The following is an 18211-nucleotide window of genomic DNA, read 5'->3' on the forward strand; positions in this document are numbered from 1 at the left end:
TCTTTTTTTTTTTTTTTCATACTGGGACAGATCAAAGGTCCATCAAGCCCAGCATCCTGTTTCCAACAGTGGCCAATCCAGGCCACAAGTACCTGGCAAGATCCCAAAAAAAGCACAATACATTTTATGCTGCTTATCCTAGAAATACTGAAAAAACTCCTAAGCCAAGCTCTGCTCTCTTCTCCAATAGTTAAAACAAATACAAAATAGCAGAGAATATTAAATGGGATAGCTTGATTGACTACGTGAGGTAGTGTCTCATATAGCTAACACGGCTGTTTTCATTTCACTCAACGATGAATCGATGCTCGTGTGTATATTTCAATCACTGACTCTTCCCCCACCTGCCTACATCTTTTTCAAATTTCTCATGGACATGCATATACTTAAGAGCACATCAATATGAACAGATAAGCGCTGTGTTATTAGAAAGTATTTAAGTATATGCACCTAATCTCCATACCTTTCAGGAAATCTAGACTGCCCCAATTTGATGACTCCTACTTGACTAACTGTACATTTGTCCTTTAGATTGTAAGCTCTTTGAGCAGGGACTGTCCTTCTCTGTTGAATTGTACAGCGCTGCGTAACCCTAGTAGCGCTTTAGAAATGTTAAATAGTAGTAGTAAGTATATGCATGTCCATGAGAAATTTGAAAAAGATATAAGCAGGTGGGGGAAGAGTCAATGATTGAAATATATACACGAGCATCGATTCACTGTTGAGTGAAATGAAAACAGCCGTGTTAGCAATATGAGACTCTACCTCACGTAGTCAATCAAGCTATCCCGTTTAATATTCTCTGCTAGTTTGTATTTGTTTTAACTATCCTAGAAATAAGCAGTGGATTTTTCCCAAAACCATTTTAATAATGGTCTATGGACTTTTCCTTTAGGAAGCCATCCAAACCTTTTTTAAACCCCGCTAAACTAACTGCTTTTACTACATTCTCTAGCAACAAATTCAGTAATGCAAAATGGCAAAATGATTAAGGGGTCCTTTTATGGCGCTAACATGGGCCTAATGCAGCAAAAATGGCCTGACACAGGAGCACTAAAATGTTCTGTGGTAGTTTTGCTATCTGCAGTTGCTAAGCGTACGGTATTAATTTATTTTTTTGTTTTCTTTTTTCTTTTTGGAGGAGGCATGTCAGGGATGGAGAATGGGCGTGGATGTGCTAAACAGCTAGCACACTGACATTACTGCCATGCTAACTGATTAGTTGGTCCATAACACAGGAGTTCTTAGGCCCAGATGATCAAAACCCTTGCCTTGTTCCGATCAGTGCTCAAAAATTAGCGCCACATGGCCCGCAACAGTGCAGATCAATAACACCCCTAGGATCAAAGATAATAGCATATAAATTCATGTGCAGTATTAGCTCTGATCATAGGGGTACTTCTGTGGGAGGATTGTGCCTTCCCTTATTTCGTAGGGAAGCCCTGCCCAGTGCTTCCCAAGATGCACTGGGCAGGGCAGTGTGCCACCATTTTGAAGGTGGCGCCGGAAGGAGGAGAGAGTGCTACTCCCTCCTCCATCATCTGAAGGTACCAGGAAGCGGGGTACATGGCCGCTAGACTATCAGGTGGGGGTTGGAAGGGGGGGTGGTTGGTCGGGTTCATCGGGGAAGATGGGGGGGCCTCTGCTAGCATCAGATGCATTCTGGACAGGGCTTCCCATTCCTCCCCCATGCTTTGTAAACCTTAACACCAGCTCCGAGCTAGCATAGGGTTTACAGCGGTAGCAGCACCCTTGTTTGGCACACTGCCTGCTGAGCTTTGGGGAGGAATTCAAATGTCTCTGTTTAGAAGGCATTTGCATGCTATTAGCATTCAGAGCCAGTGAGCACATTGATACACGCACTCGTCAGCTCTGATCCTGTGGCACAGGCAAATGCAGGTGCTAATCCAGCACTAATGGCCTCTAGCGACTGCGTTTGTCTGGTCCTTAGTGCCCCCTAAATAGAGTGTGGTAAGTACTCCCATGTTAATTTTTTTTTAATGGCTGCATGCTAATAATAACATTAGCACACAACCAGAAATGCAATAAATAGAAAAAAAGCCTTTTTTATGGCCACACTTGAAATGAGTTTAGCACACGGGAAAAGGCCCACGTAAAGGTGCACTAAACCCATTTACTAGCAGAGCTTAGCAAAAGGGCCCCTAAGACAGGTTTGCTAGGTTGACAGTGTCTAGTGTCGTAAAGATATTTATTTGTGTATGGGGGGGGGGGGGGTTCTATCCCAGTGAAAAATGTGCTCTGCCATGGTTAGTCAAGACTTGTCATGCTTAGTAAGTTCAGAGGTGATTGAACGTCTATCAAACCAAGGATGGTTATTATGAAATTGATTGGCTTATTAGCAGGTAAATAGTAGCCAATCCTACTATGGCAGTCCAGAATGAGATCATGAAAATTATTATTTTTTCTTTTGGCATTTAGTACTAACTGACTTTATCTCTGTTTTTAGGTCAACTCAGATCAAGACTTACTCTTGGGATAATGCGCAAGTTATCTTGGTTGGTAATAAGTGTGATATGGACGATGAGAGGGTAATCTCTGCTGAGCGAGGAAAGCACTTAGCTGAACAACTTGGTAAGGACTGAAATGGTAGGAGATCATTGTGATTCACGAATCGGAGAAAGTTTTTCTTTACTCAGCGCATAGTTAGACTCTGGAACTCATTGCCGGAGAAGGTAGTGACAGCAGCTGGCCTTGCTGAGTTTAAAGGGGGTCTGGATAGATTCCTGAAGGAAAAGTCCATTGATCGTTATTCAATTTTGGGGTTTTGCCAGGTTCTTGGGGCCTGGATTGGCCGCTGTCAGAGACGGAGTGCTGGGCTTGATGGACCTTGGGTCTTTTCCCAGTTTGGCGGTGCTTATGTGCTTATGTCAGAATGGATTCAAATTGCTACAGATCTGCTTTCGTAAATTCAAAAAGAAATCTGTATCTCCTACCTGTTGCTCTTAGAGTGGTATTAGAAATTAAGATTCTTTTTTTTTTAGCATTGACTTTCAGTTATATTCAGTGCTTTAACTGTTATTCGATGACATCCGCTTGAATTATTTAAAATATTCTAATTTATTATTTCACTGGTTGAAAATGAGTAGAGTTACTGTCCATGTATTGAGGCTTAAGAAAAAATCAATCCACCCTATATTTAAAACCATTTAACAGGCCAGGAACGGCTCCTGGACAGTTAAATGGTACTTAACAGGCTATCCGGCAATATTCAAAGGGAGATTGCCAGTTATCTCACATTGAATATTGCCAGTTAGTGCTTAGCAGATAACCAGTTATATCGTGCGAAATAACCAGCTATCTACCGATATTCAGCGCATCATCGGGCAAGTTTGGCATACAAATTCGGCTGCCCAAATAGCAGGCCTATCTTTGGCCAGTTTCAACTTAACCGGTCAACACTGAATATTGGCTTGGCCGGTTACGTTGAAACTAGCCAAAAAAAAACCTAGATATTCAATTCCATTTACCAGAAGTGGCCTGGCATTGAATATTCGGGCCACCAGACTTAAGCACTGATGCTCTGAATATTGATGAATAGCCAGTTATATCATGGAATATAACCAGTTGTTCGCTAAGCGCTAACTGGCACCTAATGTGCTCAAACCAGGTGTAAATGCCAGCACTTAAATTAGGTGTAGATCGGGCATATTCTATAAAAATGTGCATAACTCATAGGAATGCCCTGGAAATGCCCTCTAAACATGCCCCTTGAAATTACATACTATGGTCCAGATTCTGTATATGACGCCTGGAAAATCCGTGCAGAAATCAGTTTCACCTAAACAAATTCTATAAGATTTAGGTGCGTTATATAGAATACGTTTAGTTGATATCCCAGTGCTTAAAACTACGCACCTCCATTTATACCAATGAAAACATGGTGTAAATCCCTGCACGTAGACTTACATGGACTGGGCCATATTCTATAACAACACATGTAAATTTGGAAACGTCCACGAAATGCCCATTTCCCTGCCCATAGCCATGTCCCTTTTGAACTGCATGCTTTAGAATTTATGCGCAATTCATTACTGAATATGCAACTTCTAATTATTGCCAATTAGTGTTCATTATTGCTTGTTAAGTGCTGTTAAAAATGCTGATTGGCTTATTAAGCCAATTAAGTTATTCACGTTGTTATGGAATATGCTTAGATTTCGGCCAGGGCCGGTCCAACCCAGTAAGCGAGGTAAGCATGGCAGGAGGGCGCCAACCTCTGGAGGGCGCCACCACGCCATGTTTACCCTTGCCACTTACCTCAGCTCCCGGACCCCGACAGCAGCCCTGCCTTAGGTTTCCTGCTCTGGTACCCGCGCCGCCCAGGGGCATTTAAATCTTGTATTTAAATTTACCTCCGACGTCGCAGCAGCTGCACAACGTCAGTGAAAGCGCTGCTGCCCGACGTCTCTAGCTTTCCCTTCGCTCGTTCGTTCCCTCTCAGTGTCCCGCCCTCACAAGGAAATGATGTCAGAAGAAGGCAGGACTCTGAAGGAACGAGCGAAGGGAAGGCTGGGAGACGTCGGCAGCAGCGCTTTCACTGATGCTGCGCAGCAGCTGCGACGTCGGAGGTAAATTTAAACACAAGATTTAAACCAGAGAAGAGGGCGGGCAGGTGGACATGGGAGCGGGAGGGCAGGGGAGAGAGGAGCATTAATCGATGGACATGGATGGGAGGGCAGGGCCCAGGGAGAGAGGAGAAATTGCTGGACATGGAGGGGAGGGAGGAGAATTGCTGGATATGGATGGATGGAGGAGGGAAGGGGAGAGAGGAGCATCAATGGACAAGGATGGACATGGATGGGAGGACAGGGCCCAGGGAGAGAGGAGAAATTGCTGGACGTGGAGGGGAGGGAGGAGAATTGCAGGATATGGATGGATGGAGGAGGGAAGGGGAGAGAGGAGCATCGATGGACAAGAAAGGACATGGATGGGAGGGCAGGGCCCAGGGAGAGAGGAGAAATTGCTGGACATGGAGGGGAGGGCAGGGGAGAGAGAGGGGAATTGCTGGATATGGATGGATGGAGGGGAGGCAGCCGGGGAGAGGAGAATTGCTGGATATGGATGAATAGATGGATGGAGGGCAGGGGAGGTGCTGTACATGGGTGGATGGAGGGGAGGGCAGGGAGAGAATTGTTGGACATGGATGGAGGGAAGGGAAGACAGGTGTAATATTTTCAATGATGCCATGGCTAGTAAAAGGGGTGTGACTACTGTAGGGGCGGAGCCATAGTGATCCTGCCCCTGGATGGGTAGGGGCGCTGACTAATAGGCTGCAGGAGGGCGCCAGAAACCCTAGGGCCGGCCCTGATTTCGGCGCAGAACGCTAGGCACGATATATAGTCCTGGCTTTCCTGACAACAAGAACTTATCAAACCCCTCTGGCAGATGCAGGAGACATCAGCCAGGTACCCACCTCACAAGGAGAAAGGGAAAGGGAGTGAGACTTGATATACTGCCTTTCTATGTTTTTCGCAACTACATTGAAGGTGGTTTACATGGTATATACAGGTACTTATTTGTACTTGGGGCAATGGAGGGTTAAATGACTTGACCAGAGTCACAAGGAGCTGCAGTGGGAACCGAACCCAGTTTCCCAGGATCAAAGTCCGCTTCACTAACCACTAGGCTAGTGGATAGGAGTATGCGCACATCATTATAGATATGATGTGCATTTAACTCCCAATTAAAGTAATTTAACACCAATAATTGGTTAGCAGCCAATTATTGGTGCTGATTGGCTCATTAAACTATTAAGCTGCATGCATTTATTCACCATATATAGAATCCAGGAGATGATGTTTAAATTTGGGCGCCAAGTTATAGAATGAAGAGGTATCCCCCCAGATTCTATATAACACAACTTAAGTTGCACATGCAAATCTGGTCATATTCTGGATTTGCGAGCGCAACTTAATTAGTTAACAAGCCAATCAGCATTGATAATTGCCAATTAACAAGCAATTATTGACACTAATTGGCATTTATTAGAATCTACACAGACAACTGTCTAAGCATATTCTGTAACGTGATGCATGTAAATTCTAAGTTGCATAATTGAAAAGGGGGCGTGGAATGGGCAGGTTGTGGGCAGTTCTAAAATCTATGAGTGTTGTTATAGAATATACCCGGTCCATGTCTAATCTAGGCATTGGCATTTACTCCAAGTTTTCCTTGGCGTAACTGCCCTTGACTAAATTTAGTTGCGCAGACAGGTGCTCGGTGTAGTATGCTAAATTTAGGTGTACTTTATAGAATACGCCTAGGCGTAGTTTTTATCGGTGCTATTTTTTAAGTGTGATATTCAGAATCTAGTCCAATATGTATAGCACCACTTTGTATAAATATTTTAAATTGTCTAGATGTCCCACTGAAAACTGGCATCTGTATATGCAGCAATAAATAGACACAGTGCTGAGAAAAGGCTTGGGAATGCCAAGTATAATAATGAGAATTAGAAGTTCTTACCATGATACTATGGTTTAGTTGAAAACAGTCTTTTCTTGTAGAATAAAGAGGGTATAAATTAAACAGTTCTCTGTTTCTTGGGGTCCAATAATGTATAAAGTAGGAACAATAAGACAATTTAAAATCCCGTGTGTGAAATAGCAAATGAAGCTTTAGTTTCTTCAGTACAATTAATTGGCTAATTGGAACCAGGTGCTTAAATAATTGGGTATTGAGACAAAGGCAAGTGTAATACAGTACAAGCCCAATTCCTAATCCAAGTTCTCTGACAATAGATCACCTAGTGCCTTTCACAATTCATGAAAGGATTTACTGCGGCTAAATTACAGTGCACACTGATTGACATATGGTTAAAGTCTTAGATAAACAGTTACTTAGTTGGAGAGACATATTTTTTTAGGGAAAGATTGCAATTGATATTACATCACTCTTAGAATTGTGTTTACAGGGGATTATTTATAAAGCTTTTTCCACGTGTAAGCCTGTTTTATACAGAAAACAGTTGTTATAAAATTGAATGACTACATACAACTGTAGAAATAATACGCACGGACAGTGTATGCCTACTTTTATGTGGTCTGCATGCAGATATTTATTTTTATTTATTTGGATTTTTGCTCACACCTTTTCAATAGTAGCTCAAGGTGAGTTACATTCAGGTACACTGGATATTTCTCTGTCCCAGGAGGGCTCACAATCTTGGTTTGTACCTGAGGCAATGGAGGGTTAAGCAACTTGCCCAAGATCACAAGGAGCAGCAGTGGGATTTTGAACTGGCCACCTCTGGATTTCAAGACCAGTGCTGTAGCCACTAGACCACTCCTCCACTGGAGTGGAGATGGAATTGTAATGTACACATGTATTTTATATGTGCATCGATGTCCACTTTTGGAGCAGTTGTAAATCTGTGCATCAGTATTTGTGTTTTGTTTGGTTGGAGCAGGCAAATAGGTGTTTATGTTGCCTTTAAAAAATGGACACCGTTTTTGGACCTTACATAGGCCACAGATCACAGTACATAGATCTCTAACTACAACTACTACTAATAATAATTTTTATAGCACTACTAGATGTAGGCAGCGCTGTACACATTATATGCAGGTACTTTCTCTGTCCCTAGAGGGCTCACAATCTAAGTTTTGGTACCTGGGGTAATGGAGGGTTGAGTGATTTGCCCAAGATCAAAGTCCGCTGCACTAACCACTAGGCTACTCCTCCTCTGTCTATCCCCAAAGCAAAAGATTATAAATAAACTACAGCTGTATGATACATAGGAGCTCTTCTCTTATCGAGAAGTTATTCAGTTTATGCAAATCTGCTGTTCAAAGTCCAGGTCTCCGACTGGGTTGTGGAAGATGGCTTGCAGTTGGCAAGGCTACTGACAAGGGATATTTATGATACCTGTGCTCTCTCAAGCTGTCTTAACTCTATCCTGGGACAGTGAGTTGGGACTAATCAAGAATGGATTTCAGATGAATAATATGCAAAGGGATAGTAGATAAGAATGAGGTTCAGATGGGCATCATACCAAGAAAATCTTCTAGGGTGGAGACTATTCAAGCAGAAGTCTTTCAAAGTGGAAGATTTCTTTCTGTCTGAGTATTTGTAAAGACATTTATCTAGTCTGATCAGTTCTTTATGCAAAAGTCCAGTTTTTAATCCACAATAGAACACTACCTCCTATCTCATGACTCTCCAATTTCCTCTGGAGTCTTTCATGAGGTACTTTGTCAAACGCCTTCTGAAAATCCAGATACACAATATCAACCGGCTCGCCTTTATCCACATGTTTGTTCACCCCTTCAAAGAAATGTAGCAGATTGGTGAGGCAAGATTTCCCTTCATTAAATCCATGTTGACTTTGTCTCATTAATCCATGCTTTTGAATATGCTCTGTAATTTTGTTCTTTATAATAGTTTCTACCATTTTGCCTGGCACCGACGTCAGACTCACTGGTCTATAATTTCCCAGATCTCCTCTGGAACCTTTTTAAAAAATTGGCGTTACATTGGCCACCCTCCAATCTTCCATTACCATGCTCGTTTTAAAGGATAAATTACATATTACTAACAATAGCTACACAAGTTCATTTATCAGTTCTATCAGTACTCTGGGATGAATACCATTCGGTCCAGGAGATTTGCTACTCTTCAGTTTGTAGAACTGCCCCATTACATCCTCCAGGTTTACAGAGAATTCATTAAGTTTCTCCAACTCGTCAGCTTCAAATACCGTTTCTGGCACCGGTATTCCACCCAAATCTTCCTTGGTGAAGACCGAAGCAAAGAATTCATTTAATCTCTCCGCTACGGCTTTGTCTTCCCTGATTGCCCCTTTTACTCCTGGTCATCTAGCGGTCCAACTGACTCTTTTGCCGGCTTCCTGCTTTTAATATACCTAAAAAATATTTACTATGTATTTTGGCCTCCAACGCAATCTTTTTTTCGAAGTCCCTCTTAGCCTTCCTTATCAGCGCTTTGCATTTGACTTGACATTCCTTATGCTGTTTCTTATTATTTTCAGTTGGTTCCGTCTTCCATTTTCTGAAGGATTTTCTTTTAGCTCTAATAGCTTCCTTCACCTTCACCTCACTGGGTGTAGAAACCCAAAAGAGAGATACCAAATAGGAGGGGAGAGATTAGTAAGCTCGACTCAGGCGAGAGACCTTGGGGTGTGGAGGATATGAAGGTGAAGAAACAATGTGACAAGGCAACGGCCATGGCCAGAAGGATGCTAGGCTGCATAGAGAGGAGTATAACCAGCAGAAGAAAGGAGGTGTTGATGCCCCTCTACAAGTCGTTGGTGAGGCCCCACTTGGAGTATTGTGTTCAGTTTTGGAGGCTGTATCTTGTTAAAGATGTAAAAAGACTGGAAGTGGTGCAAAGAAAAGCTACAAAAATGGTATGGGATTTGCGTTACAAACCGTACGAGGAGAGACTTGCCGACCTGAACATTTATACCTTGGAGGAAAGGAGAAACAGAGGTGACATGATACAGACGTTCAAATATTTGAAAGGTATTAATCTGCAAACAAACCTTTTCCGGAGACGGGAAGTTGGTAGAATTAGAGGACATGAATTGAGGTTGAAGGGGGGCAGACTCAGGAGTAATGTCAGGAAATATTTTTTCACCGCGGGAGGTGGTGGAGGTGAAAACAGTAATGGATTTAAACATATGTGGGATAAATACAAAGGAGTCCTGTTTAGAAGGAATGGATCTACAGAATCTTAGCGGAGATTGGGTGGCGATGCCTGTATTTGAAGAGTAAAACCGGTGCAGGGCGGACTTCTACTGTCTGTGCCCTGATCGTGACTGAATAGATATGAATGGGCTGGAGTGTAGATTTTAAGGGGCTTCGATGTTAACTTCAGAACTTTTAGTACAGGAAGAGTACTGGGCAGACTTTTATGGTCTGTGCCCTGAGAAAGGCAAGGACAAATCAAACTCGGGTATACATGTGTTGCCTAGGGTAGTGGGAGATGCTCAGGTAGGGTTTGTGAGAGGTAGGCAATCAGTCCTTAATGTTAGAAAAGTGCTATTGGCCATGTCCCATTGTCAATCAGAGCATCAGCCGGCCCTAATTGTAAGTCTGGATGCTAACAAACCATCAGGTGGACTGGCAGTTCTTATTTCAGGTATTGCAATATATGGGTATTGGAGGCTGGTTTCTGGAAGCTGTTCAAACTCTGTACTCTGACCCTTGTATCATCTTTTGGTGAATGTGGTGAGAACCTCACTTTTTTGGATTTGTAGGGGTATGCGGCAGGGCTGTCCTTTGTCACCCTTATTGTTTATCTTAACATTGGAGCCCCTCTTGCTGATATTGGAGGGATTACCTTATATGGTACTCAAATCAAGGCACTTGCTTTTGCTGATGATATTTTGGTATTATTAACGATATTTTGGTATTATTAACAGATCCGCAGAGATCTTTGACTCAGCTGATTGCCTTGCTAGAAGAGTATGGTACTCTGTCAGGATTTTGTTTAAATTTCTACAAGTCCAAAGAAGCTATTCCGCTTCTGCCGAAGGTGCAGTCGGGTTAAGCTGGGGGGTTCCCTTTGTCCTGGGAAGGCTGGGTCCTCAAATTCTTGGGTATCTTTATACCAGTGGATTTGACCACTATTTTTGATATTAATATACGTCCCTTGTTATCTAGTAGGGTTCAACATCTGAATGTCTGGTGGGTATAGAGATTGTGGGGTAGAATTCATCTAGATAATATGATTCAGGATTCCGCTGGCTTTATGTTTTCCAAATGTTACCCCTCTATCTATACAGAACTGATGAACAAAAGCTACATAGAGCATTACAATGTTATTTGTGGGGAGGTAAGAGGCCTCGATTGCCTATTTTTGAAGAGAAGGCCGGCGATCTTCCCACGCAAATCGGGAGATGGCCGGCCATCTCCTGAAGCCGGCAAAATCGGTATAATCAATAGCCAATTTTCGCCGGCTTCAACTGCTTTCCGTCGCAGGGCCGGCCAAACTTCAAGGGGGCGTTTCGGCAGGGTATGGAAGATGGGACGGGGGTGTGGTTACGAGATGGCCGGCTTCGGCCGATAATGGAAAAAAGAAGGCCGGCTCTGACGAGCACTTCGCCAGGTTCACTTGGTCCATTTATTTTTAGGACCAAGACTCAAAAAAGTGCCCCAACTGAGCAGATGACCACCGGAGGGAATCGGGGATCAACTCCCCTTACTCCCCCAGTGGTCACCAACCCCCTCCCACCCCCCCCAAAAAAAAAAAAATTAAAAATCATTTTTTTGCCAGCCTTTATGCCAGCCTCAAATGTCATACCCAGCTCCATGACAGCAGTATGCAGGTCCCTGGAGTAGTTTTTAGTGGGTGCAGTGGACTTCAGGCAGGTGGACCCAGGCCCATCCCCCTACCTGTTACACTTGTGGTGGTAAATGTCAGCCCTCCAACCCCCCCCCCCCACAAAACCCACTGTACCCACATGTAGGTGCCCCCCTTCAGCCCTTAGGGCTATAGTAGTGGTGTACAGTTGTGGGGAGTGGGTTTTGGGGTGATTTGGGGGGGCTCAGCACACAAGGTAAGGGAGGTATGCACCTGGGAGCAATTTTTGAAGTCCACTGCAGTGCTCCCTAGGGTGCCCAGTTGGTGTCCTGGTATGAGAGGGGGACTAGTGCACTACAAATGCTGGCTCCTCCCACGACCAAATGCCTTGGATTTGGCCAGGTTTGAGATGGCTGGTATCGGTTTCCATTATCAGGGAAAACCAATGCCGGCCATCTCCAACCCAGCCATCTCTGACATTTGGCTGGCCCCAACCGTATTATCGAAATGAAAGATGGCCGGCCATCTTTTTCGATAATACGGTTCGGGACCACTGTTTGTGGCACCAGCCATATAGATGGCCGGCGCTGTTCGATTATGCCCCTCCACGTCTGTTCTACATAAGCCAAGAGCATAAGGGGGCATGGGTCTTCTGGACATATGAAAATTGAATATTGCCTGTGGCATTCATCATTTTAATGACTAGTTTTGCCATGAATCTCTTTTTTCAGTGACATCTATAGAGACAAGGATTGCCGGCAAAGTACACTTCAGCAGTTTGCTCCATTCCAATGGAGTTTATTCCTCTAGGGTCTTCAAAACATATCCTCACTTGGGCACTTACCGGGCGATATGGTGTTGGCTTTGTTGCTGCCACCGGTTTTCCACTGCTGTGACAATTTTTTAAAAATCAATACGTGGAAACCCAACATTTGCCCCAGGTACGACTTCTAAACCCTTTCGCCGTTGGCGGGTGGTAGGGATAAAATATTTGTTTCATGTGATTACAGAGGAGGGTAAATTGAAACCTTTTGTGGATTTACAAATTGCTTGTAACCTACGCGATACGAATTGGTTTGGAAATCATTAGTTGTGTCACTATGTGCTGGGATTGCCTTGGGAACATCTCTATGAGAATATACAGGAGACCTTGTCCACAGCACTTACTTTGGAATCTCAAATGAAAGCTCCCCTAGCCTTTCACCATTGCTATCTTCAGGAAACAACAGAGGGCATTGATTATTTGCGCCTGGCAGCGGCCTAGAATTATAACTTGCAGAACTCCTTCACTGGTGATTAGCTTCAGCAGTTTATGCAGGCTATCCGCACTGTTTCTGAAAATGTTCAACATTGGGAGATTCTTTATAAATTTACTTTATGTCTCTACATCTTCCCGTATCGAGCTCATCATTCGGGGTTGATACCTTTAGCAGAATGTCCCAAATGTGGCTTGCCGGGGGTGGACTTGAGTCACATATTCTGGCTGTGCCTTGTAGTGTTGACTTCTAGACACATTTATTGTCAACCCTTACTAGACTTTGTCACAGATAAATTAAGAGGGACCCTTTGATGCTTTTTGGACATTTCATTCTGGAAGATCCTACCCAGGTGGCATGAAACATTTCCTGAAGCGGGCCCTGTTGTTTGCTTTAAAGGCCATTTTGCACACTTGGCTTAGCCCTGAAGAATCCTCCCTACAACTCTGGTGCACTGGCATACTCACTATGTTATGTTTGGAGTGTGTACCAATCCATGACCTTGACTCGCCTGAGGGTCGGACTTTTCAAAAGACTTGGGAAAGGTTTTGGGCCACACACCAAGAGCCCAAAGTCGTTCACTTAATTTGTAAGAGGAGGGTTCAACCATCACTGGGAAATAATTTTACCAATTTTTACTACTTTTACCTTGTTACTTCTGATGTTTGCAGTTGAAAGTAAAAGTGGCAGAGAGACCTAAATGATGATTCCTCAGTAAACCAAATGAAACAGCAAAACATGGAACAGGATTTTGCAATTGCAAACCTCGTCACACAAACAGTGGATCATCTCATCTTAAGTTTTGATGTTCAGGGAATACAGTTTATGAAAACAGTAGCCTGTGCTTGTTGAATTGGTTTCAGATCAGTGATGAGTTCAGTCATTTTGAAGGAGAGATGAAGCTGAAGCTGGTTGCAGTTCTTGGTGAACAATCATGTCTCTATCATAACAGACATCCCATGGAAAATTTTACATTGACATGACAGTCCACTGGATTGATAGTCTGCTTGTCTGGCTTTAAGACTGAAGAGTTTCCATACATTTGACATTCTTGCATCAGATGAAAAATAGTTAGGACAACAACAGATAATGATTTCAATTTTGTGAAAGCCTTCTCTTTAATTGGACAGCATGACAATGATAGCAAAGATAAAAAAGAAAGTGCAAGTGATGAATTAGCACTACTACTAATGCAGATGATAATGACAATGATGATGGTAAAATATTCTTTGCTGTAAGGAAGTTAAGTGTTTCAGACAGAGATTCCTTTGATCAATACCTGCAGACCCAATTAAAAGGCATCAGTAATATTGTGGCCTGGTCTGATTTGAAGGAACTTCTTATCAGACTGAACAATACACTTCCCAATAGTGCAGTTGTTAAACACCTTTTTAGCTGTGGTGGATTAAAGACTCACAAGTGCACTCACATGAGTAACAGTCATTTTCAAAATTTAGTTTTACTAAAAGCAAAATAGATTGAATTGTAGAGCAATAAAATTGTTGGGATAAAAATGTTAACAATAGTTGCATTCACTGTAGTTATGGTAATTTTACTTTTTACTCAAAAAGTATTATATTAGGCAGTAACTTTTTTACTTTTACTTAAGTAACTTTTTAATGTGTTCTTCATTGTACTTTTACTTAAATATTAAAATATACATTTGTTTTTACTTTTACTTAAGTACTTTGACCTAGTACTTTCAACAACACTGCTGTTCTCCCACACAGGCCTGGACTAGGGGATAAAAGCAAATTTATCCTCTAAGCTGGCTGAACTTTATCAACTAGAATTTTTATTTTAATATGATTTTTATGAGTCAGTTTTATTTTGATACAGTTTGTTGATTAGTGGGTGATGGGGTGTTACTTTTTTACCTTATTTTATTCTTTTTTTTAATTGCTTGATTGTATTAATATTTTACAAGCAGGAAAAAAACGTCTTCCACAGGGATATTAAACAGCACGACACAAGAGTGGAATTGGATTGGATGAATAAACGACTTTCGGGCTTATTTTCGAAAGTGATCGCCGGCCATCTTCCGACATAAATCGGGAGATGGCCGGCGATCTCTCAAAAGCAGCGAAATCGGTATAATCGAAAGCTGCTTTTTTGACACCATCACCGCTTTCCCGCTGCTGAGCCGGCGAAAGTTCAAGGGGCGTGTTGGCGACGTAGCGAAGGCGGGACATGGGCAGGCATGGGCGTGGCTACCAGATGACCGGCTTTAGTGCATAATGGAAAAAAAAGCGGCGTTAATCAGTATTTCGCCAGGTTTACTTGGTCCTTTTATTTTCACGACCAAGCCTCAAAAAGGTACCCCAACTGACCAGATGACCACCGGACGGAATGGGGGATGACCTCCCTGTACTCCCCCAGTGGTCACCAACCCCCTCCCACACTAAAAAAAAATAAAAATAAAAACCTTTTTTGCCAGCCTGTATGCCAGCCTCAAATGTCATACCCAGCTCCCTGACAGCAGTATGCAGGTCCCTGGAACAGTTTTTATTGGTTGCAGTGGACTTCAGGCAGGTGGACCCAGGCCCACCCCCCCTATCTGTTACACTTGTGGTGGTAAGTGTTGAGCCCTCCAAACCCCCCCCAAAACCCACTGTACCCACATGTAGGTGCCCCCCTTCACCCATAAGGACTATGGTAGTGGTGTAGAGTTATGGGGAGTGGGTTTTGGGGGGGGCTCAGGACCCAAGGTAAGGGAGCTATTCACCTGGGAGGTATTTGTATATATTTTTTTTAATTTTTAGAAGTGCCCCCTAGGATGCCCGGTTGGTGTCCTGGCATGTCAGGGGGACCAGTGCACTACAAATGCTGGCTCCTCCCACGAGCAAATGCCTTGGATTTAGCCAGGGTTGAGATGGCTGCTTTTAGTTTCCATTATCACTGAAAAACAAAACCGGCCATCTCAAACCCGGCGAACTCTGGAATTTGGCTGGGCCAAACCGTATTATCGAAAGAAAAGATGGCCGGCCATCTTTTTCGATAATACAGTTCAGCCAGCTGTTTGTGGCGCCGCCAAAATAGATCGCCGGCAATCTATTTCGCCGGCGCCTTTTGATTATTCCCCTCTTTGTGATCTACTTGAGAATTGTGGTTGGCTTCTTCCACTCTTGTGTCATGCTGTATTAATATTGTAACATGCTTCAGACTTTTGATGAGGCATGATATCAAGTCATGTGAAGTACACCATTTGTGACTGCACAATCTGATGCTCATTCTTTGTTCTACAGGCTTTGAATTCTTTGAAACCAGTGCCAAGGATAACGTAAACGTCAAGCAGACATTCGAGAGGCTTGTGGATATCATCTGTGACAAAATGTCAGAAAGTTTAGAAACAGATCCTGCCATCGCTGCAGGAAAACAGAACACACGACTAACGGACAACCCTCCTCCACAGCAAACCAACTGTGGCTGCTAATAGTTGACAGAGGCAGCTCCCATGTGTGCTATTGCCAACAAGTATTGAATGTTCTTCAAGCTTTTTATTTATACTGTCTAATATTTATTTGGAAGAACCAAAATCTTTTTATTTTATAATCATTGGCTGGTACATGCATAAATTGTTTGAAGGGTCTACTATTGTACTGTATGGCAAGTATATGAAAACATCTACTGTTTGCTTGCAGATGTCATATATTTATTCTCTCTCTCTCTTTCTTTCTTTCTTTCTTTCTCTCTCTCTCTCTCTCTCTCTTTTTCTCTGATCACATCAGCTGGTGCTGCTTTAGCCTCAGTCCGTAAATGATCTGGAATTGTTTCATGTTGACTCCCTTATTGGTGATGACTACGTTTGTACTAAAAGTCTCTCTGATGCTACTTGATATCCATTTGACTGAAAAGCTGTGTCAAACTATTCCCCGTCTATTATAAGCAAACTAGTTTGGCTAACCAGTGATCATTGTGTCCGTGAGAGCTCTTTTCCTTATAGTTTTGAAAACATTCAACACAGGAGCTGAAGCATTTCTTTCTTAGATTTTGAGCAGTGTGATAGTAAGATCCTAGTTAAGCAGTTAAGCACAGAGCAGGTTTCATTGTGCTGTAATTCAATAGCACACCTACAGGTATGTTTGGAGACTGGAGGCAAGAAAGCCAAGTGATCATAATACTTGAAGATGTTAGGTTCTGATTGAATGTTATTGTTACAGGATTTTAAATCCAGCTATAAGGAAAAGCTGAGCTGCAGATATATTGTCATATTATATACAGTGCTGTGTATCCTTTGTGGGGAAAGATAATTGTGAAAATAAGGAATTGCTCCCATGCATTTATGGCTCATCAAGGGTGAAAGACAAAAGCAGGGAACATTTTTATTGATGGACTGAAAAAGAGATTTTTTTTTATTTCAGCTTTCTCAGTGTGTATCTTGTGTGGAATAGAATTTCTGGGCTGGGGATGAGTGTGTGCATACATGGATGTACTGTATCTTCCCTGAGATCCTTTGTGCGAATGTTCTTGTTTTTTAAAATACACGGGAGGTTTATCTTCATGTTGTTTCTTGCGTGTTGAATTTCAAAGGTATAGCCGCTGTACATAAACAAGAAAATCTCAGTCTGCAGAAATCCTCTCAGGGTTAGTAAAAGATGAAATTTTAAAATCTCCGAAACAAAAGCATTTGTGGCTGTGCTATTTGTTCCCACCTGTATGGTTTTGTCTCACGTTCCTTTGACAGCAGATAGAGACCACAAATGTTAGTCTGATCTGTTCTCTTCTGTCTCAGTGATATTACCTTTCTCTCTCCTCTTCCTTACATTTACACAGTGAGGTCCATGAGTCCCATTTCATTGGGGTTAAAGTGCAGGTTCTTCTAGCCCATTTGTTAGCCCGTCTATGGACTTCCTCTCCTCTCTTCACCTTTCATAAGTCTGATCTCCAGAATTAGACACAATAATCCAGTGATTTGTAGAGAGGAATTATTGCTACCCCTTTCTATTAGGAAGATCCCTGTGCACTCTAGGATTCCTCTGGGTCTTGTCACTGCCTTGTTGCACTGCTTTGCAGTCTTAAGGTTCTTAGATGTAATATGGCTTTGATTTTCAGATATAACAAGACAAACCCAATAAAAGCAATGCCCAACAGAGAGTTTGATTTGTACAGTTTTAACTGAAAAACCTTGAAAATACTCCTTCCTTGGGTGATCCGGATGCTCCTATCACAGCTAGATGATGTCATCAGAGCGGGCCTCCTCCTCTCCCCCCCCCCCACCCTTCCACAGCAGTTCACTGTTGTACAGCTGTTGGTAGGTTTGAGCTTCACCATGGGAGCTTCACCATGCAGGAACTCCGACACTGATCTGGCTGTGTCAAGTTTCATAAACTGCAGGCTATGAGACCAGCATTGGAGTATTCCACAGTGAAGACTTTAGAAGAACTCTTATTTTTTTTTCCACCAGTGAGAGCAGCAATAGCAGACATGAAGGGGAGGAACATTAAGCCTTTTGGTGGAGGTGGCTTGTTGAGGGGCAGGGGATTCTCTTTCTTGTGCATCCTACACCAGTCTTTCTTCTATCAGTTTCTTTCATCCATATCACTTTGTTCCAGCCCTCTCATCTCCTTTCTTCCCTCCTTGCTATTCTTTTACATATGTCCCTCTTTTCTTCATTTTTTCTTCCTCCATTAACACCCACCTCTTCCACTCACCCACATACCCCCTTTTTT

General features: G+C 42.8%; 1 protein-coding gene across 1 annotated transcript in view; it reads left to right on the plus strand.

Annotated features, from left to right (window-relative positions):
- The window catches only part of RAB3C (RAB3C, member RAS oncogene family), a 311560-nt gene extending 295554 nt beyond the window's left edge, over positions 1 to 16006 (plus strand). Inside the window, exons 4-5 of the mRNA XM_030192278.1 lie at positions 2468 to 2592; positions 15788 to 16006. Of these exons, the coding sequence (XP_030048138.1) occupies positions 2468 to 2592; positions 15788 to 15975 (313 nt within the window). The 3' untranslated portion in view covers positions 15976 to 16006. The remainder of the gene's footprint in view (positions 1 to 2467; positions 2593 to 15787) is intronic.
- Positions 16007 to 18211: the final 2205 nt, after the last annotated feature.

The sequence above is a fragment of the Microcaecilia unicolor genome, chromosome 2, assembly GCF_901765095.1.
Source record: "Microcaecilia unicolor chromosome 2, aMicUni1.1, whole genome shotgun sequence".
NCBI classification, from domain to species: domain Eukaryota; kingdom Metazoa; phylum Chordata; class Amphibia; order Gymnophiona; family Siphonopidae; genus Microcaecilia; species Microcaecilia unicolor.